The sequence below is a fragment of the Etheostoma spectabile genome, chromosome 1 (genome assembly GCF_008692095.1).
Source record: "Etheostoma spectabile isolate EspeVRDwgs_2016 chromosome 1, UIUC_Espe_1.0, whole genome shotgun sequence".
NCBI classification, from domain to species: domain Eukaryota; kingdom Metazoa; phylum Chordata; class Actinopteri; order Perciformes; family Percidae; genus Etheostoma; species Etheostoma spectabile.
Window position 1 is genome coordinate 31,937,860 of NC_045733.1, and position 22,648 is coordinate 31,960,507.

At 43.7% G+C, this 22,648-nt stretch overlaps 3 protein-coding genes across 4 annotated transcripts in view; all 3 read left to right on the forward strand.

Moving 5' to 3' along the window:
- Nucleotides 1–6,666: 6,666 nt before the first annotated feature.
- On the forward strand, nucleotides 6,667–20,378 carry LOC116692255 (chymotrypsin A). 2 transcript variants are annotated; one of them, XM_032520410.1, is made up of 8 exons: nucleotides 6,667–6,723; nucleotides 9,338–9,441; nucleotides 9,569–9,648; nucleotides 10,402–10,480; nucleotides 10,552–10,732; nucleotides 10,970–11,103; nucleotides 11,376–11,539; nucleotides 20,360–20,378. In XM_032520410.1, exons 1-7 carry the CDS (start codon nucleotides 6,672–6,674, stop codon nucleotides 11,535–11,537), a joined length of 792 nt encoding a protein of 263 aa, XP_032376301.1. In that variant the 5' UTR covers nucleotides 6,667–6,671; the 3' UTR covers nucleotides 11,538–11,539; nucleotides 20,360–20,378. The 2 variants fall into 2 exon arrangements, with proteins under 2 accessions (XP_032376301.1, XP_032376292.1); XM_032520401.1 differs by lacking the exon at nucleotides 20,360–20,378 and having other exon boundaries at nucleotides 11,376–11,579.
- Nucleotides 13,205–14,881, forward strand: agrp (agouti related neuropeptide). The gene is given in 5 exon segments (XM_032520423.1): nucleotides 13,205–13,305; nucleotides 13,722–13,855; nucleotides 14,011–14,102; nucleotides 14,694–14,714; nucleotides 14,717–14,881. Coding segments are annotated over 4 exon segments (411 nt in total). The 5' UTR covers nucleotides 13,205–13,305; nucleotide 13,722.
- Nucleotides 18,764–22,648, forward strand: part of LOC116692422 (vacuolar protein sorting-associated protein 13C) — a 29,137-nt gene continuing 25,252 nt past the window's right edge. Inside the window, exons 1-2 of the mRNA XM_032520710.1 lie at nucleotides 18,764–18,995; nucleotides 19,891–19,934. Coding sequence (XP_032376601.1) covers nucleotides 18,896–18,995; nucleotides 19,891–19,934 — 144 coding nt within the window. The 5' untranslated portion in view covers nucleotides 18,764–18,895. The remainder of the gene's footprint in view (nucleotides 18,996–19,890; nucleotides 19,935–22,648) is intronic.

A 22,648-nucleotide genomic window follows, 5' to 3' on the forward strand; every position in this document is an offset into this window, starting at 1 on the left:
ATTCTGTAAAATACCTCATATATCCTGTAAATGTAAAATACCTCACATATCCTGTAAAATACCTCATATGTCCTGTAAAATACCTCATATATCCTGTAAAATACCTCATATATCCTGTAAAATACCTCATATGTCCTGTAAAATACCTCATATATCCTGTAAAATACTCATATATCCTGTAAAATACCTCATATGTCCTGTAAAATACCTCATATATCCTGTAAAATACCTCATATATCCTGTAAATACCTCACATATCCTGTAAAATACCTCATATGTCCTGTAAAATACCTCATATATCCTGTAAAATACCTCATATATCCTGTAAAATACCTCATATGTCCTGTAAATACCTCATATATCCTGTAAAATACCTCATATATCCTGTAAAATACCTCACATATCCTGTAAAATACCTCATATGTCCTGTAAAATACCTCATATATCCTGTAAAATACCTCACATATCCTGTAAAATACCTCATATATCCTGTAAAATACCTCACATATCCTGTGAAATACCTCATATATCCTGTAAAATACCTCATATGTCCTGTAAAATACCTCATATATCCTGTAAAATACCTCATATGTCCTGTAAAATACCTCATATATCCTGTAAAATACCTCACATATCCTGTGAAATACCTCATATATCCTGTAAAATACCTCATATGTCCTGTAAAATACCTCATATATCCTGTAAAATACCTCATATATCCTGTAAAATACCTCACATATCCTGTAAAATACCTCATATATCCTGTAAAATACCTCACATATCCTGTAAAATACCTCATATATCCTGTAAAATACCTCACATATCCTGTGAAATACCTCATATATCCTGTAAAATACCTCATATGTCCTGTAAAATACCTCATATATTCTGTAAAATACCTCATATATCCTGTAAATGTAAAATACCTCACATATCCTGTAAAATACCTCATATATCCTGTAAAATACCTCATATATCCTGTAAAATACCTCACATATCCTGTAAAATACCTCATATATCCTGTAAAATACCTCATATGTCCTGTAAAATACCTCATATGTCCTGTAAAATACCTCATATGTCCTGTAAAATACCTCATATGTCCTGTAAAATACCTCACATATCCTGTAAAATACCTCATATGTCCTGTAAAATACCTCATATGTCCTGTAAAATACCTCATATATCCTGTAAAATACCTCACATATCCTGTAAAATACCTCATATGTCCTGTAAAATACCTCATATGTCCTGTAAAATACCTCATATGTCCTGTAAAATACCTCACATATCCTGTAAAATACCTCATATGTCCTGTAAAATACCTCATATGTCCTGTAAAATACCTCACATATCCTGTAAAATACCTCATATGTCCTGTAAAATACCTCATATTTCCTGTAAAATGAAGCACAGCAACCGAAACTACACATAGTATTATCAAAATCAAACTTTTGCATGAAATGGCACACGCTTCATAATATTACCAGATGTTTGCCGAACCAAGCACACACTGTGGGGCACAATGAGCAGCCCCCCCCATCTTTACCATGATTTGCAGAGTATTGAAGAAGTATTGTCAGAGCCACACGCATGCTGTTGAGACATTATCTCATGTTTCACTACAGTGAACCAGATACAGATATATATTATATATATATATATATATATATATATATATATATACATATATATATAATATTATATTCACGTGGGACCAAAACTCAAATATTATTACAACAAACAGGAAACTGACAAAGAAAATTTCAGAAGAAAACATATTACTAGTACTAGTCCACAACCCCCCCCCCAGTCATCGAGGGGGGAGTGCCTTGAGGGTCTTCTCCATCCCTGACCCCCCAAATCCATCCCATCACCTCCTCCTGCCGCCCCCCCCGCCGTGCCGAGAAGAACTCTATGGGGTTCAGAGATGGTGAGTATGGTGGGGGGTACTGCACGAGAACTGTTGGGGGGTCAGCCGACCAGTATCTGGACTGCGGCTGCACGATGAAAGCTCATGTGGTCCCGTACTACGACGGACCGGTTCCTTGATGGTCTGCATCCTCCATACTACGGGGGTGTGGGAAGGTCGGAAAGTCTGTCCAGGACTGGGAGAACATGGGCTGTGTTGTCTGGTCCCGGGTTGGCATGACGATGGAGGACACCATGCATACACATAGTGATGGTCCCACCACGTTGCCCGGGAACATGTATAACGTCTCTGTGGCCGAGGACGTGTCTCCTCCTTCTCCTGGTCTTTGCCAGGTCTTTATAGACCCAGCCTCGTCTATAAAGATGAACTCATGTGGGACTGCATGAGGATCCGTTTCCAGGAACTCTGTCACCACCGTGTTATGGTATAACACGGTGTTATACCATAACACGGTGTTATACCATAACACCGTGTTATACCATAACACCGTATTATACCATAACACCATAGTATACCATAACACTGTATTATACCATAACACCATAGTATACCATAACACCGTATTATACCATAACACCATAGTATACCATAACACCGTATTATACCATAACACCGTAGTATACCATAACACTGTATTATACCATAACACCGTAGTATACCGTAACACTGTATTATACCATAACACCATAGTATACCATAACACTGTATTATACCATAACACCGTAGTATACCATAACACCGTATTATACCATAACACCATAGTATACCATAACACCGTGTTATACCATAACACCGTATTATACCATAACACCATAGTATACCATAACACTGTATTATACCATAACACCATAGTATACCATAACACCGTATTATACCATAACACCATAGTATACCATAACACCGTATTATACCATAACACCGTAGTATACCATAACACCGTATTATACCATAACACCATAGTATACCATAACACTGTATTATACCATAACACCGTAGTATACCATAACACTGTATTATACCATAACACCGTAGTATACCATAACACTGTATTATACCATAACACCGTAGTATACCATAACACCGTATTATACCATAACACCATAGTATACCATAACACCGTATTATACCATAACACCATAGTATACCATAACACTGTATTATACCATAACACCGTGTTATACCATAACACCATAGTATACCATAACACCATAGTATACCATAACACTGTATTATACCATAACACCGTAGTATACCATAACACTGTATTATACCATAACACCGTAGTATACCATAACACCATAGTATACCATAACACCGTATTATACCATAACACCATAGTATACCATAACACTGTATTATACCATAACACCGTGTTATACCATAACACCATAGTATACCATAACACCATAGTATACCATAACACTGTATTATACCATAACACCGTATTATACCATAACACTGTATTATACCATAACACCATAGTATACCATAACACTGTATTATACCATAACACCGTGTTATACCATAACACCATAGTATACCATAACACTATAGTATACCATAACATTGTATTATACCATAACACCGTATTATACCATAACACCGTATTATACCATAACACCATAGTATACCATAACACTGTATTATACCATAACACCGTGTTATACCATAACACCATAGTATACCATAACACTATAGTATACCATAACACTGTATTATACCATAACACCGTATTATACCATAACACTGTATTATACCATAACACCGTAGTATACCATAACACCGTAGTATACCATAACACCATAGTATACCATAACACTGTATTATACCATAACACCGTGTTATACCATAACACCATAGTATACCATAACACCATAGTATACCATAACACTGTATTATACCATAACACCGTAGTATACCATAACACTGTATTATACCATAACACCGTAGTATACCATAACACCATAGTATACCATAACACCGTATTATACCATAACACCATAGTATACCATAACACTGTATTATACCATAACACCGTGTTATACCATAACACCATAGTATACCATAACACCATAGTATACCATAACACTGTATTATACCATAACACCGTATTATACCATAACACTGTATTATACCATAACCCATAGTATACCATAACACTGTATTATACCATAACACCGTGTTATACCATAACACCATAGTATACCATAACACTATAGTATACCATAACATTGTATTATACCATAACACCGTATTATACCATAACACCGTATATACCATAACACCATAGTATACCATAACACTGTATTATACCATAACACCGTGTTATACCATAACACCATAGTATACCATAACACTATAGTATACATAACACTGTATTATACCATAACACCGTATTATACCATAACACCGTAGTATACCATAACACCGTAGTATACCATAACACCATAGTATACCATAACACCGTATTATGGTATACTATGTAAATGTGCTGTATTTATATAGCGCTTTTCCAGTTTTTGACAACTGCTCAAAGCGCTTTTACATCTACAGGAAACATTCACCATCACACACATTCATACACTGTGGCCGGGGCTGCCGTACAAGGTGCCACCTGCTCATCAGGTAAACATTCACACACATACACACTCCGATGCGCAGCACCGGGGGCAACTCGGGGTTCAGTGTCTTGCCCAAGGACACTTCGACAATGACTGCAGGGGCGGGGATCGAACCACCAACCTTCCGATTGGCAGGCAACCGCTCTACCACTGAGCCACAGCCGCCCCTATGGTGTTATGGTATACTACGGTGTTATGGTATACTACGGTGTTATGGTATAACACGGTGTTATGGTATAATACAGTGTTATGGTATACTACGGTGTTATGGTATAATACAGTGTTAAGGTATACTATGGTGTTATGGTATACTATGGTGTTATGGTATACTATGGTGTTATCATCATATGGTGTTTGTCATCACCGGGACATTTTGTCATCAGAGAGACATTTTGTAATCACAGGGACATTTTGTCATTACAGGGACATTTTGTCATTACAGGGACATTTCTTCATCACCGGGACATTTCTTCATCACCGGGACATTTTGTCATCAGAGGGACATTTTGTCATCACAGGGAAATTTCTTCATCACCGGGACATTTTGTCATCACAGGGAAATTTCTTCATCACCGGGACATTTTGTCATCAGAGGGACATTTTGTCATCAGAGGGACATTTTGTCATCACCGGGACATTTCTTATTTTAAAAGGCCAAACAGTTCCTTCTTAACAGTTACACTTGCAAACATTAATAATTTGTTTATTGTCCTAGCCTTGTTTGTCCGTGTTCGTCCAGCCCAGCTGGTGTTTTGTATAAATGTCTTTGTCCTTATGTAACTGTATTGTTTTTATCTTTCTATATTGATGTCTTGTATTAATGTCTGTCCTGACGTGCTGGACCAGGTTTTATGTTTCTGCAGAACAGGAACCTGCTGAACCTGAGTCAGGCCCGTTTTTATATTTTAATGTAATGTTACTTTTTCTGACTTTCCTGTATAATAAATATAAATATATATATATATATATATATATATATATATATAATATATATGATCAGAGGGACATTTCTTCATCACAGGGACATTTCTTCATCAAAGGGACATTTCTTCATCAGAGGGACGTTTCTTCATCAGAGGGACGTTTCTTCATCAGAGGGACATTTCTTCATCAGAGGGACATTTCTTCATCAAAGGGACATTTCTTCATCAGAGGGACATTTCTTCATCAGAGGGACATTTCTTCATCAAAGGGACATTTCTTCATCAGAGGGACGTTTCTTCATCAGAGGGACGTTTCTTCATCAGAGGGACATTTCTTCATCAGAGGGACATTTCTTCATCAAAGGGACATTTCTTCATCAGAGGGACGTTTCTTCATCAGAGGGACATTTTGACATTTTGATTGTTTTGATATCAGTTTTAATTTGACGTAGATGAATGTTTTCCCCAGTGTCGGCTCTTCTTCTTCTCTGGACATGAAGACAACATGAAGACAACATGAGGACGTAGATGAATGTCTTATCCCAGTGTCGGCTCTTCTTCTTCTCTGGACATGGAGACAACATGAAGACAACATGAGGACGTAGATGAATGTCTTATCCCAGTGTTGGCTCTTCTTCTTCTCTGGACATGAAGACAACATGAGGACAACATGAGGACGTAGATGAATGTCTTATCCCAGTGTCGGCTCTTCTTCTTCTCTGGACATGAAGACAACATGAGGACAACATGAGGACGTAGATGAATGTCTTATCCCAGTGTCGGCTCTTCTTCTTCTCTGGACATGAAGACAACATGAGGACGTAGATGAATGTCTTATCCCAGTGTCGGCTCTTCTTCTTCTCTGGACATGAAGACAACATGAGGACGTAGATGAATGTCTTATCCCAGTGTCGGCTCTTCTTCTTCTCTGGACACAAGGACACGAGGACACAAGGACACAATGTCTAAAATATAAAACGACTGTAAACAGTTTCCTAATCAGACGTTTTCCAGTGAGTCTCTCTGTGGAAAACTGTGTGTCAGCACCAGCTGTCCCCACTCCCACGTCTCAGATAAGATGTCCCGTCCAATCGCATGCCTCCTGCCCCGACCCATACCTCCCTGCCTCGACCAATCCCGTGCCCCCTGCGTGTATAAAGCCCCGGGCCGGGGCAGAGCCGCCATGATCGAGCCATGGCCGTCCTCTGGATCCTCTCTTGTCTCGCCTTCGCCGGCGCCGCCTACGGTGAGACAGTCTCTTTCCTTCAACAGCAGACACAGTGGTGCATGCTGGGTAATGACCAGGCTTCTAAAGATAGGCATTCTCTCACATCGGTCCACATGTGTCTAATGTGTCCAGTGTGTCTAATGTGTCCAATGTGTCCACATGTGTCTAATGTGTCCAGTGTGTCCAATGTGTCCAATGTGTCCAGTGTGTCTAATGTGTCCAGTGTTTTATAATGTGTCCAATGTGTCCAGTGTGTCCAGTGTGTCTAATGTGTCTAATGTGTCCAGTGTGTCTAATGTGTCTAATGTGTCCAATGTGTCCAGTGTGTCTAATGTGTCTAATGTGTCCAATGTGTCTAATGTGTCTAACGTGTCCAATGTGTCCAGTGTGTCCAGTGTGTCTAATGTGTCTAATGTGTCCAGTGTGTCTAATGTGTCTAATGTGTCCAATGTGTCCAGTGTGTCTAATGTGTCTAATGTGTCCAATGTGTCTAATGTGTCTAACGTGTCCAATGTGTCCAATGTGTCCAGTGTGTCCAATCTGTCCAATGTGTCTAATGTGTCCAATGTGTCCAGTGTGTCTAATGTGTCCAGTGTGTCTAATGTGTCCAGTGTGTCTAATGTGTCTAATTTGTCCAGTGTGTCCAGTGTGTCTAATGTGTCCAGTGTGTCTAATGTGTCCAATGTGTCCAGTGTGCCTAATGTGTCCAATATGTCCAGTGTGTCTAATGTGTCCAATATGTCCAGTGTGTCTAATGTGTCCAATGTGTCCAATGTGTCCAGTGTGCCTAATGTGTCCAGTGTGTCCAGTGTGTCTAATGTGTCCAATGTGTCCAGTGTGCCTAATGTGTCCAATGTGTCCAGTGTGTCTAATGTGTCTAATTTGTCCAGTGTGTCCAGTGTGTCTAATGTGTCCAGTGTGTCTAATGTGTCCAATGTGTCCAGTGTGCCTAATGTGTCCAGTGTGTCCAGTGTGTCTAATGTGTCTAATGTGTCCAGTGTGTCTAATGTGTCCAATGTGTCCAGTGTGTCTAATGTGTCCAGTGTTTTATAATGTGTCCAATGTGTCCAGTGTGTCCAGTGTGTCCAGTGTGTCTAATGTGTCCAGTGTGTCTAATGTGTCCATTGTGTCTAATGTGTCCAATGTGTCCACATGTGTCTAATGTGTCCAGTGTGTCTAATGTGTCCAATGTGTCCAATGTGTCCAGTGTGTCTAATGTGTCCAGTGTTTTATAATGTGTCTAATGTGTCCAGTGTGTCTAATGTGTCCAGTGTGTCTAATGTGTCTAATGTGTCCAGTGTGTCTAATGTGTCTAATGTGTCTAATGTGTCCAGTGTGTCTAATGTGTCCAGTGTGTCTAATGTGTCCAGTGTGTCTAATGTGTCTAATGTGTCCAATGTGTCCAGTGTGTCTAATGTGTCTAATTTGTCCAATGTGTCTAATGTGTCCAATGTGTCCAGTGGGTCCAATGTGTCCAATCTGTCTAATGTGTCCAATGTGTCCAGTGTGTCTAATGTGTCCAGTGTGTCTAATGTGTCCAGAGTGTCTAATGTGTCCAATATGTCTAGTGTGTCTAATGTGTCCAGTGTGTCTAATGTGTCCAATGTGTCCAGTGTGCCTAATGTGTCTAATTTGTCCAGTGTGTCCAGTGTGTCTAATGTGTCCAATGTGTCCAGTGTGCCTAATGTGTCCAGTGTGTCTGTGTCCAGTGTGTCCAGTGTGTCTAATGTGTCCAGTGTGTCCAGTGTGTCCAATGTGTCCAGTGTGTCCAATGTGTCCAGTGTGTCCAATCTGTCTAATGTTTCTAATGTGTCTAATGTGTCCAGTGTGTCTAATGTGTCCAGTGTGTCCAGTGTGTCTAATGTGTCTAATGTGTCCAATGTGTCTAATGTGTCTAATGTGTCTAATGTGTCTAATGTGTCCAATCTGTCTAATGTGTCCAATGTGTCCAGTGTGTCTAACGTGTCCAGTGTGTCTAATGTGTTTAATGTGTCTAATGTGTCCAACGTGTCCAAAGTGTCTGTCTCTCTATTTTCCCTGTTTCATCCACACGTTTTTATCTGAATTAACCCTTGTGTTGTCTTCCCGTCAAAACTGACAATCTTTTATCAATGTTCTTAACTTTTCTTACGTTTTTGTCCCTTTTTCAACACTTTTTATTCATTGTTTAACATGTGTAACATTAACTTATTAACTTTAGTTTTAGTTATTTTTGGAATTTATGGTCAATAAACCTCAGAAATTAGAAAATAATTAAAGGAATGGATATTGATGAATAATCACAGATTGTCCCATATTGATCACGTGATGTTGTCCCATATTGATCATGTGATGTTGTCCCATAGTGATCATGTGATGTTGTCCCATAGTGATCATGTGATGTTGTCCCATAGTGATCATGTGATGTTGTCCCATAGTGATCATGTGATGCTGTCCCATAGTGATCATGTGATGTTGTCCCATAGTGATCATGTGATGTTGTCCCATAGTGATCATGTGATGTTGTCCCATATTGATCATGTGATGCTGTCCCATATTGATCATGTGATGCTGTCCCATATTGATCATGTGATGCTGTCTCATATTGATCATGTGATGCTGTCCCATATTGATCATGTGATGATGTCACCAGGGTGCGGCACCCCCGCCATCCCTCCCGTCATCACCGGATATTCTCGTATCGTCAACGGTGAGGAGGCGGTGCCCCACTCCTGGCCCTGGCAGGTGTCCCTGCAGGTAAACACACACACACACACAAACACACACACACACACACACACACACACACACACACACACACACACACACACATACATACTCTCTCACACACACACTCACATATACACCCCCCCCCCTGTTGCAGGACTCCACTGGCTTCCACTTCTGTGGAGGTTCCCTGGTTAACGAGCTCTGGGTGGTGACGGCGGCTCACTGCAACGTCAGGTCAGTCCTCCATGACCGTCCAATCACAGCACTGTCTCCACACCTGCACACCTCCACACCTGCACACCTCCAAACCTGCACACCTGCACACCTCCACACCTGCACACCTGCACACCTCCACACCTGCACACCTGCACACCTCCACACCTGCACACCTCCACACCTGCACACCTGCACACCTCCACACCTGCACACCTCCACACCTCCACACCTGCACACCTCCACACCTGCACACCTGCACACCTCCACACCTGCACACCTGCACACCTCCACACCTCCACACCTGCACACCTCCACACCTCCACACCTGCACACCTCCACACCTCCACACCTGCACACCTCCACACCTGCACACCTCCACACATCCACACCTCCAAGCCTGCATACCTGCACACCTCCACACCTCCACACCTGCACACCTCCACACCTGCAAACCTGCACACCTGCACACGTCCAGACCTTTACACCTCCAAACCTGCACACCTACACACCTGCACACCTCCACACCTCCACACCTGCACACCTACACACCTGCACACCTCCACACCTCCACACCTGCACACCTACACACCTGCACACCTCCACACCTCCACACCTGAGAAACTTAACAACCTGGGAACTTAACATGATATACATACTGTGTGTGTATATATATATATATATATATATATATATATGTATATGTTAGTAGTATTTGGATAAAGTTCTGCTGTGATGTTCAGAAGTCAGTGTTCAGGTGTTTCCCCCCCCCAGGACGTCCCACCGCGTCGTCCTCGGGGAACACGACCGCTCGTCCAACGCCGAGGACATCCAGGTGATGAAGGTGTCCCAGGTGAGTGGCGTGTGCCTCGCATCACGCCGTCTCCGTGTGTGTGCGCTCCTAATGATGTCACTTCCTGTCAGGTGTTCAAGCACCCCCGCTACAACGGCTTCACCATCAACAACGACATCCTGCTGGTGAAGCTGGCGACCCCCGCCCAGCTCGGCGTGCGCGTGGCCCCCGTGTGCGTGGCCGAGTCCGGGGACAACTTCCCCGGAGGCATGATGTGCGTGACCAGCGGCTGGGGCCTGACCCGCTACAACGGTGAGAGCCAATCAGAAGACAGCAGGGGGCGGGGCAACACTGCAGCTGGCTTCGTATTATTCTTATTTCTAGCTCCCCCCCCCTCCCCCACACAAATACACAAACACACATGTGTCTAGATGTGGCAGCTAGCAGATAGTAAGATGTTTTTTTCAAATGTGTTTGTGTGTGTGTGTGTGTGTGTGTGTGTGTGTGTGTGTGTGTGTGTGTGTGTGTGTGTGTGTGTGTGTGTTGCAGCCCCCGACACCCCCGCCCTTCTGCAGCAGGCCGCTCTCCCCCTGCTGACCAATGAGAAGTGCCGCGGTTACTGGGGCAACAAGATCACCGAGCTGATGATCTGCGCCGGAGCGTCCGGGGCATCTTCCTGCATGGTGAGGGACGCCATGTTGTCCTCATGTTGTCTTCATGTTGTCTTCATGTTGTCCCTATGTTGTCCTCATGTTGTCCCCATGTTGTCTTTATGTTGTCTTCATGTTGTCCTCATGTTGTCCCCATGTTGTCTTTATGTTGTCTTCATGTTGTCTTCATGTTGTCCCCATGTTGTCCTCATGTTGTCCTCATGTTGTCTTCATGTTGTCTTCATGTTGTCCTCATGTTGTGTGTTCTTCATGTTGTTGTCCTCATGTTGTGTTGTGTGTCTCAGGGCGACTCCGGCGGTCCACTGGTCTGCCAGAAGGCCGGCGCCTGGACCCTGGTCGGCATCGTGTCCTGGGGCAGCGGCACCTGCACTCCCACAATCCCCGGCGTGTACGCCCGCGTCACCGAGCTCCGCGCCTGGATGGACCAGACCATCGCCGCCAACTGAGCGTCCCTCTGAACCTCGCCATCAATAAATCTCACAAACTCATCTGTTGGTGTCATTTGTTCACGCGGAAGGAGACAGGCTAGGCTAACATGCTAACTCACAGGAAGTTACCATGTTAGCCTAGCTTAGCATAAAGACAACACAGAGGCAAACAGTCTAAAATCAAGTAAAACTCGTTAGTTCACATTGAACGCTGATGCAAGTTAATAAATACTTCTGTCCAATCAGGTGATTTCTCACTGGCAGTCTGTTAGCATGTTAGCCTAGCTTAGCATAAAGCTAGCCTTGCTGAAAGTTCAAACTACACCAACCAAGTTAACTCAGGCTAAAACATCATTTTAATTCATAGATTGTTTATCATTTACAAGAGAAAACATTCATGTTTCTTCACTGTCTCTTTGTGTCTGTAGCTTTCGCCTAATTAGCATCACCTCATTTGCATATTTAAAGCAACATTTCCCAGATAGTAATAGTCTGAATGTAAGAAATCAGATGACGTTCCATGATGATCTTTGGAAAAGCAGGAAAGTTGTTTCTAATTTTTAAATGAAACTGATATTATAATTCATATCTCCAGTTAGACATAACTCACTGATCCGTTTCATCAGAAAAGAAACAAAAATCACAAAAAAGTATAAAAAAAACTGAAAACAAGAGCAGAAAGCTTGAAAACGCGACATCAACGTTATTGAATCAAAGCGTTGTTGTGTTTCTGTGATTTCTTCTACATCAAAGCCTGTAGTCACGGTAACAGCTGTTGTTGTTGTGTTGTTATTATGGTTTTTAATGAAGCTGCTGGGCGCTGAGTGCAGCCGTGATGTCATCAGCGACGTTGGGAGAAGCGGCGCCATGTTGGGAGACGGGGACGGACGCCTAATGAAACGGCTGATTGATGGAACGGCTGAAATATAATAACACAAACAGACCTCCATGTTTCAGCTAATGTTCTCCAATCAGAGCTCGTTACTCGCCACTTCACTTCCTGTTTACGGCATCAAACCCCCGGCTGCAGCGCGTTGGGTCCAGAGTCAAAAACATCTCAAAAACCAGGAAGATGTCCAAAAAGACAAGAAAATGTCGCACCAGGGGACAGACAGAACACATGGAGACGTACGGCGTGACGCCGTGATGTCGTCCCGGCGGGCGCCGGGCGGGGGTGGGGGGGGGGGCTGAGGGGGGACACGGGGTGCGTTCCATTCAGATCATTAGTGTAAAATGAGATAAACGAGACAAAGTGGACGCTGGGACGATGATGATGTCATTAAAAGCAAACATCAAGCAGATCAGCTGATGATGATGTCATCGCTCAGCCTCCTTTAAATGTCTTCGTCCACAGACAGAAACACAGAGACAGAGAGACACGAAGAAAGGGAGGCAGAGAGACAGAGACACAGAGAGACACAGACACAGAGACACAGAGAGACAAAGACACAGAGAGACATAGACACAGAGAGACAGAGAGACAAAGACACAGAGAGACAAAGACACAGAGAGACAGAGACACAGAGAGACAAAGACACAGAGAGACAGAGACACAGAGAGACAAAGACACAGAGAGACAGAGACACAGAGAGACACAGACACAGAGACACAGAGAGACAAAGACACAGAGAGACAGAGAGACAGAGACACAGAGAGACAGAGAGACAAAGACACAGAGAGACAAAGACACAGAGAGACAGAGACACAGAGAGACAAAGACACAGAGAGACAGAGACACAGAGAGACAGAGACACGGAGACAAGGAGACAGAGAGACACAAAGTCAGGTGAGTCTCTCTCCCTCCATAATACTATGATATATTATATATATATATATATATATATACATATATATATATATATATATGGACATAAGGGACATTATGGGATGGATGAACATATGGGACATTATGGGATATGTCCATCCATCCCATAATGTCCCCTATGTCCTTCCATCCCATAATGTCCCATACGTCCATCCCATAATGTCCCCTATGTCCATTCATCCCATAATGTCCCAAATGTCCTTCCCTCCCATAATGTCCCATACGTCCATCCATCCCACAATGTCCATCCCATAATGTCCCCTATGTCCATCCCATAATGTCCCCTATGTCCATCCCATAATGTCCCATATATCCATCCCATAATGTCCCCTATGTCCTTCCATCCCATAATGTCTCCGACTCTTCTTCTTCTGCAGGATGTTTGCGCTGCTCTGCTGTTTCTCCTTCAGTCTGCTGCATCTCTCTTCTTCGTTGGTGCATGGTAACCTCCAGCTGGATGACGTTGCACATGCTGGTCGCCGTGGCGACGCAGCGTACTTGTCAGACCTGGGTAAGTGACAGCCAATCACAGTGCTCCGACCAAACCTAACGCTGGCACTTTTTACTTTGAAGTGCTTATACTCATCTTTGATGGTATTTGTAACGCTAACTTAGCGCTAACAGCAGGTGTGTGTGTGTGTGTGTGTGTGTGTGTGTGTCCTGCAGAAAGAAGCCACGCCCCCGAAGCGCTGCGTGACTCCGCCCCCCTACCTGTCGACGAGGAGGATCACTTCCTGATGGACGCAGCCTACGACGAGGTGGGCAGGGCTTATCCTCCAAGCGTTAGCATGTTAGCATGTTAGCATGTTAACAGACAGCGTGTGCTGTGTCTTAGGTCCAGGACCCAGGAACAGCGCTAGCATAGCTACTGAGCACGTGCAGCTCCCAACAAAGATAGTAAAACTAGCGAGATGAGCAAAATAGGGGCCCTTTAATACATAACATGGGCCCTTTAATACAGAATACGGGCCCTTTAATACAGATTATGGGCCCTTTAATACAGAATATGGGCCCTTTAATGCAGAATATGGGCCCTTTAATACAGAATATGGGCCCTTTAATACAGAATATGGGCCCTTTAATACAGCATAGGGGCCCTTTAATGCAGAATAAGGGCCCTTTAATACAGCATAGGGGCCCTTTAATGCAGAATAGGGGCCCTTTAATGCAGAATAGGGGCCCTTTAATACAGATTATGGGCCCTTTAATACAGCATAGGGGCCCTTTAATACATCCATGCTCAGGTCATGTAGCATGTACATGACCTAAGTAGCATGTGCGGTGTCCCTGTACTTCCTGTCAGTGTCCCTGTACTTCCTGTCAGTGTCCCTGTACTTCCTGTCCCCCAGGACCTGTATGCAGCCCTGCAGGGCCGGCCATGCGGTCCCCCCGCCGCTGCATCCCCCACCAGCAGTCGTGCCTGGGCTACCCGCTGCCGTGCTGCGACGCCTGCGACACCTGCTACTGCCGCTTCTTCAACGCCATCTGCTACTGGCCGCCGCGTGGGCCCCGCGCCTGCCCCCCCCGCCGCACCTGACCCCGCCGCCGGGGGGCCGCCGCGTGGGCCCCGCCTGCCCCCCCCGCCGCACCTGATCCCCGCCGGGGGCCGCCGCGTGGGCCCCGCATGCCCCTGGGGGGGGCAATGTGATGGTGCTGCTCGCTGGATGAAATGTGTCTTTGTGTAATAAACGACTGCTGAGTAAAACCGCTGTGTCAAATTACTGAAAGAAAACAGGATATCTAAATAGATGAAAGCAGTGCAGAATGACTGAGAGCAGTACTGCAGTATATCAGGCTCAGTTCAGCTATCAGGCCCCTCTCCTATGGAACCAGGTCCGGTCTGGGTCCAGGGACCAGAGCGTTCAGCTATCAGGCTCCTCTCCTGTGGAACCAGGTTCCGGTCTGGGTCCAGGGACCAGAGCATTCAGGTATCAGGCTCCTCTCCTGTGGAACCAGGTTCCAGTTGGGTCCGGGAGGCAGACACCGTCTCCACATTTAAGAGTAGGCTTAAGACTTTCCTTTTTGATAAGCTTATAGTTAGGGCATAGAATCGAATATTGTTAGGGAGTAGTAGTTAGTCACATAGTTTCTATAGCTATAACTAAAGGGAGACTTGGCATACAGCCCGATCCGGTTGGGAGAGTTCTGGCCCGGCCGGGCTGGAGCTCTCTTTACCTTGTCTCTCTTGTTTTTGTTGTAATAGTTTTAGACAGCTGGGACTTATTTTGATACACTGAGCTCCTCTCTCCTCTATCTTCCATCTTTTCATTTATGTGCATCCATGTCCCAGAAATGCTTGTTACTAACCTGGTTCCTAACCTAGTTACTAACCTAGTTCCTAACCTAGTTACTAACCTAGTTACTAACCTAGTTACTAACCTAGTTCCTAACCTAGTTACTAACCTAGTTACTAACCTAGTTCCTAACCTAGTTACTAACCTAGTTCCTAACCTAGTCACTAACCTAGTTCCTAACCTAGTTACTAACCTAGTCACTAACCTTGTCACTAACCTAGTCACTAACCTAGTCACTAACCTAGTTACTAACCTAGTCACTAACCTAGTCACTAACCTAGTCACTAACCTAGTCGCTAACCTAGTCACTAACCTAGTCACTAACCTAGTTACTAACCTAGCTACTAACCTAGTTACTAACCTAGTTCCTAACCTAGTTACTAACCTAGTTCCTAACCTAGTTACTAACCTAGTTACTAACCTAGTTACTAACCTAGTTCCTAACCTAGTTACTAACCTAGTTACTAACCTAGTTCCTAACCTAGTTACTAACCTAGTTCCTAACCTAGTCACTAACCTAGTTCCTAACCTAGTTACTAACCTAGTCACTAACCTTGTCACTAACCTAGTCACTAACCTAGTCACTAACCTAGTTACTAACCTAGTCACTAACCTAGTCACTAACCTAGTCACTAACCTAGTCGCTAACCTAGTCACTAACCTAGTCACTAACCTAGTCACTAACCTAGTTACTAACCTAGTTACTAACCTAGTCACTAACCTAGTCACTAACCTAGTTACTAACCTAGTCACTAACCTAGTCACTAACCTAGTCACTAACCTAGTCACTAACCTAGTTACTAACCTAGTCACTAACCTATTCACTAACCTAGTTACTAACCTAGTTACTAACCTAGTCACTAACCTAGTCACTAACCTAGTTACTAACCTAGTCACTAACCTAGTCACTAACCTAGTCACTAACCTAGCTACTAACCTAGTCACTAACCTAGTCACTAACCTAGCTACTAACCTAGTCACTAACCTAGTTACTAACCTAGTCACTAACCTAGTTACTAACCTAGTCACTAACCTAGTCACTAACCTAGTTACTAACCTAGTCACTAACCTAGTCACTAACCTAGTTACTAACCTAGTCACTAACCTAGTTACTAACCTAGTCACTAACCTACTTACTAACCTAGTTACTAACCTAGTCACTAAACTAGTCACTAACCTAGTTACTAACCTAGTCACTAACCTAGTCACTAACCTAGTTACTAACCTATTCACTAACCTATTCACTAACCTAGTTACTAACCTAGTTACTAACCTAGTTACTAACCTAGCTAATAACCTAGTTACTAACCTAGTTACTAACCTAGTTACTAACCTAGCTCTGGGGAGTCCTTATGTTCTTTTTTCCCCAGCATGTTCCCTTGGATCAGAGAGGCTCCGAAATCAGGGTAGCAGCTGTCGCCATGGTCCCGCTACACGCCCTGTGATGCCATGTTCAACTGCTACACTGCAGTGTCCTGCTACGTCCTGCTACGTCCTGCAACGTCCTGCTACGCCCTGCTACGTCCTGCAACGTCCTGCTACGTCCTGCAACGTCCTGCAACGTCCTGCTACGTCCTGCAACGTCCTGCTACGTCCTGCAACGTCCTGCTACACCCTGCTACGTCCTGCAACGTCCTGCTACGTCCTGCTAACGCCCTGCTACGCCTCAACGTCCTGCTACGTCCTGCAACGTCCTGCAACGTCCTGCTACGTCCTGCAACGTCCTGCACTTCCGCTACGTCTCTACGTCCTGCAACGTCCTGCTACGTCCTGCAACGTCCTGCAACGTCCTGCTACGCCTGCTACGTCCTGCAACGTCCTGCTACGCCTGCTACGTCCTGCTACGCCCTGCTACGTCCTGCTACGTCCTGCAACGTCCTGCTACACCCTGCTACGTCCTGCAACGTCCTGCTACTCCTGCAACGTCCTGCAACGTCCTGCTACGTCCTGCTACACCCTGCTACGTCCGCAACGTCCTGCTACGTCCTGCAACGTCCTGCTACGTCCTGCTACGTCCTGCTACCTCCTGCTGTGCCTTGTAATGCCGCACAGCGTCCTGCAACGTCCTGCTATGTCCTGCAACGTCCTGCTACGTCCTGCTACATCCTGTTACACCCTGCTACACCCTGCTGCGTCCTGCTACGTCCTGCTACGCCCTGCTACGTCCTGTTACGTCCGCTACGTCCTGCTACGTCCTGCTGCGTCCTGCTGCGTCCTGCTACGTCCTGCTACACCCTGCTACGTCCTGCTATGTCCTGTTACGCCCTGCTATGTCCTGTTACGTCCTGCTACGTCCTGCTACACCCTGCTACGTCCTGCTACGTCCTTCTGTGCCTTGTAATGCCCCACAGCGTCCTGCTACGTCCTGCTACCCCTGCTACGTCCTGCTACGTCCTGCTACGTCTGCTACGTCCTGCTACACCCCTCTACGTCCTGCTACGTCCTGCTACGTCCTGCTACGTCCTGCTACGTCCTGCTGTGCCTTGTAATGCCGCACAGCGTCCTGCTATGCCATGAACTACTACAAAGAACTGCTACAAACTACTAATTTCTTCTATTTTTGTTATTGCCACTCTTCATTAACCCCAACCGGCCCGTCAGACACCGCCTACCAAGAGCCTGGGTCTGGGTCCTGGTCTGGGTCTGACCGAGGTTTCTGCCTAAAAGGAAGTTTTTCCTCTCCACTGTGGCCCTGTTGCTGCTCTGGAGGAGACTACTAGACCTGTTGGGTCCTTGTAAATTCTGGAGTGTGGTCTATCTGTAAAGTGTCTTGAGATAACTCTTGTTATGAATTGATACTATCAATAAAATTGAATTGAAATATTAAATAGATGAAAGCAATGCAGAATGACTGAGAGCAGTACTGCAGTATATTAAATATTGCAGTACTGCAATATTGACCTCCTCAGGCCCTGGAGAGTGACACACACACACACACAGTGACACACATATACACACACACCACACACAAACGCGCGCACACACACACACACACACACACACACACACTGCGTGCACAGCAGCCTCTTTGGCGCGTGGCACTTTCGTTTCTTCAGAATGAGATTGTCCTCGTGTGACTGAGACACACCCTCCATCAGCTGACTGATCGATGCTCTCTCTCTTTCTCATTACGTTCAACGCGCAGACAGAACCAATCGATCTCACACAGCAGCGGAAACCCGAGCAGCAAGCCTTCCTCACGGTGAACTTACAGCAGGTCCCACCCGGTCCACCCGGTCCAACCGGAGCTTCTAGCCATGGTCTTCGAGTCTCTGGTCAGCGACCTGCTCAACAGGTTCATCGGAGACTACGTGGAGAACCTGGACAAGTCCCAGCTCAAGATCGGGATCTGGGGGGGTGAGCTAAGCTAGCTGGCTAGCAGCTATTGCGATGATGTACGCCCAAGGCCGGACTCCGTTTACAAATATCCCACTTTTAAAGTCTCCCCTGTCTAAAACAAATACAGACACAGCGTCTACCATGTGTAATGGTCTTATCTTAAACAACAGGGTGTGCTTCTACATTCGGCCTTTCCTAAACACATCAGTCTGCTTTTTTAAGATGATATATGACCTAAATGAAAAGCTTCCGCTGCTGTCTGCGTCTTATCTCCAAAATACAGCGAGACGTCAGCGGAAGCGAGCGCCTTGTTGTTCTCATGTGAATGTGAGGTTGCGAATGTCTCTTTTCGTTCATGCCCAATTTCAGAGAGACTCATTCAGCCTCAACAATTAATAAAGCATTAACATCCATTCGCGTTAAATCGCCAGGTTTTTGAACGAGGTTTGGTGACGTAATCAGCGTCACAGAACGTCAGTTATTGGGTAAATAAGTAAATATCCTGGTTTATCTCTCTGATCCCAGATCAGAAACCAGAACTCATTATAAGTTAATGTGACACACACACACACACACACACACACCACCCACACACACAACACACACACACCACACACACACACACATACACATACACACAGACACACACACACACACACACATACACACCACACACACACACACACACATACACACACACACACACATATACACACACACACACACACACACCATATACACACCACACACATACACACACACACATACACACACACATACACACATACACACACACACCACACACACACACACACACACACACACACACACACAGACACACACACACACACACACACAGACACACACACAGACCATCACATGTTACAGCAGCCGTCTGTTTGTGTTTCTGCAGGAAATGTAGTTCTGGAGAATCTGAAGGTGAAGGAGAACGCGCTGGTGAGTCGTCATGGTTTTTTTTTTTTAACAGTATGTTTATTGAAATTTTCTTTACAAGACAATTCACAAAGATACATTAACACTTAGTTCCCACCCCAATACAACCGAACACAACGCTCTCTTCACATTTAAAGAATAAATTACAAAGACAAGAAACCAAATATACATTACTGTACTTTACACACGAAATTGACATTTTCCAGCAAAACACAATAATGGAAAGGAAAATAAACAATCCAATCTATTAAAGAATAGCCCTACTTCATAGTTACACTTCTTGTAAAAAGTGATCAATATTATTGTTTTTAATGTAGTGAATAAATGGCTTCCAAATTTCTTTGTATACATTCATTTTGTTTTTAATAAAATATGTTGTTTTTTCCAAAACCATGCACTGTGCCATGGACCTAATCCAAGCTCCAACAACCGGTGGATCAGACCTTTTCCAGCTAAGAGCGATCATTCTTTCGGCTTGCAGTATAGCTAGATCTGTAAACGTACGCTGTTGGTGGTTTAGCTTAATATTTTTGGATACAAGTGTAGCAGGATGTTTTTGCTTCTAGAGGAATATTCAAGGATATAATTGTCTTTGTAATATTGATCACTTTTACCCAAAATTCTCTAATAATGTTGCACTCCCAAACACAATGCACAAATGTTCCTTGGGCTTCTCTACATTTAAAACATGTATCAGGCACATTTTTATTAAACTTATTTAATTGACAGGAGTTATATAAGTCTGCATCAACCAGTTATATTGAAGTAGTTTTAAGCTAACGTTATCTGACTGTCTCTGAGAGTTGTACATATTTGTCTCCATTCATCCTCAGATATTTCCTCTCTCAATCCAACCCTCCATAATTCAAGTTTGGGTTAGATGATTCAGTAGACCCTGATACAAGCCAGTTGTAAAACACTGATATTAATCCTTTATTATTGCATTTTTTCGTAATTAATTCCTCCAAGGAAGAAAGTACTGGCAAGCTTAACAATTGGTTCTGCGCAGATAGAACAAAACTCCTTATCTGTAAATATTTAAAAAAATGTTTTCTTGGAATATTGTAGTTAGTAGATAACTGCTCAAACGACATCAACGTTCCTTCCCAAAACAGATCACTAATTTTGCTTATTCCTTTTTCAGCCCACAACCGAAATCCTGAGTCCTTCGTGCCTGGTTTGAATAATGTGTTGCCCCAAATGGGGCTAAACTGGGATAGAGAGTCCGCTATTTTCATGTAGTCTTTAGCTTCAAACCATACTTTAATCATATTCCTAACAATGGGGTGCGTGGTGAGTGTTTTCAATTGTTTGCACTTATCTGAGTATAAATACAAGTTTAATGGCAATGCAAAATCACAAGACTCCATATCCACCCATGATGGTTTTTCTTCAGAGGAAAAATAAAACATCATTGTCCTCAGTTGTGCAGCTAAATAGTACCAGTACAGGTTGGGACATTTCAACCCTCCCGTATCAAATGGAAGATAAAGAAGAGAGAGACGAACTCGGGGGCTTTTCTTGTTCCAAATAAATTTCCTAAATAATGAGTTAATCTTCGAAAACAATCCAACAGGTGGCGCCAAAGGGATATTTTGGAATAGATACATGAATTTAGGCAAAGTAGTCATCTTCAGTATATTTATCCTTCCAATCAATGAAATTGGTAAAGGTAGCAATCTCTCTAGCTCTTTAGATGTTGATTCCATTAGTGCATTGTAATTTGTAGAAATTATATTTTCTAATTCGGGAGCTATTTTAATACCCAAATATGTAAAACTGGATGTTAATTTCAAAGTGAAAAAATGTGATGTAGCTGGACAGATATTTTTATTGAGCAACATTAACGATGACTTTGATGTGTTGACTTTATACCCGGAGATATTTCCGAACTGACTAATCAGCTCTAGAAGTGCTGGAATAGAGGTGTTTAACTGTTTTAAGAAGAGCACAACATCGTCAGCGAATAAAGCTATTTTATGTTCCATGCCACCCATTGTTATCCCTTGTATGTGAGTGCTAGACCTTACGGCTATTGCTAGCGGTTCGATAGCCAAAATGAATAGAAGTGGGGACAGAGGTGAACCTTGAGGACAACCCCTTGTAATATTAAACGGCTCAGAGACCAGCTCATTGGTTAAAACTTCAGCTGCGGGATTGGAATGTAATAGTTTTATCCAACGCAGAAAGGAACTACCAAATCCAAATTTCACAATAACGTCAAATAGATAAGTCCATTCAACTCTATCGAAAGCTTTCTCTGCATCAAGCGAGAGAACAGCTGTATCCTTGTCCTCTTTTTGACTATGCAGAATATTTAGGACACGTCTTACATTATGAAATCCCTGTCTGCCCTTAATGAACCCATTTTGATCATCCCCCACAATGCTCGGGAGCACGGTCTCTAACCTCCTTGCCAAAATGTTACTTAGTATTTTTGTATCTGTATTTATCAAGCTTATAGGTCGCATATTTTCACATGTTGTATTAGGTTTTCCAGGTTTAGGTAAAAGGATGATCAAGGCTTCTCTCATAGAAGTAGGAAGGCAGTTACTATCACAACATTCTATATACATGTCAAGGAGTGGCCTAACCAGTTTATCTTTGAAATATTTATATAGGTCGATAGGCAGGCCATCAGGTCCTGCTGTTTTACCACCTTTTAATGTAGTTATAGCCTCCATAACTTCAGCTGCAGTAAGATCGTTATCTAACTT

Bases quoted from the DNA above. Each gene is read 5' to 3' on its own strand.
- LOC116692255 (XM_032520410.1), top strand. From the start codon at position 6,672: ATGGCCGTCCTCTGGATCCTCTCTTGTCTCGCCTTCGCCGGCGCCGCC. The intron at 9,649-10,401 runs GTCAGTCCTCCA...TCCCCCCCCCAG, and splicing joins GCGGCTCACTGCAACGTCAG to GACGTCCCACCGCGTCGTCC. The intron at 11,104-11,375 runs GTGAGGGACGCC...TGTGTGTCTCAG, and splicing joins CCGGGGCATCTTCCTGCATG to GGCGACTCCGGCGGTCCACT.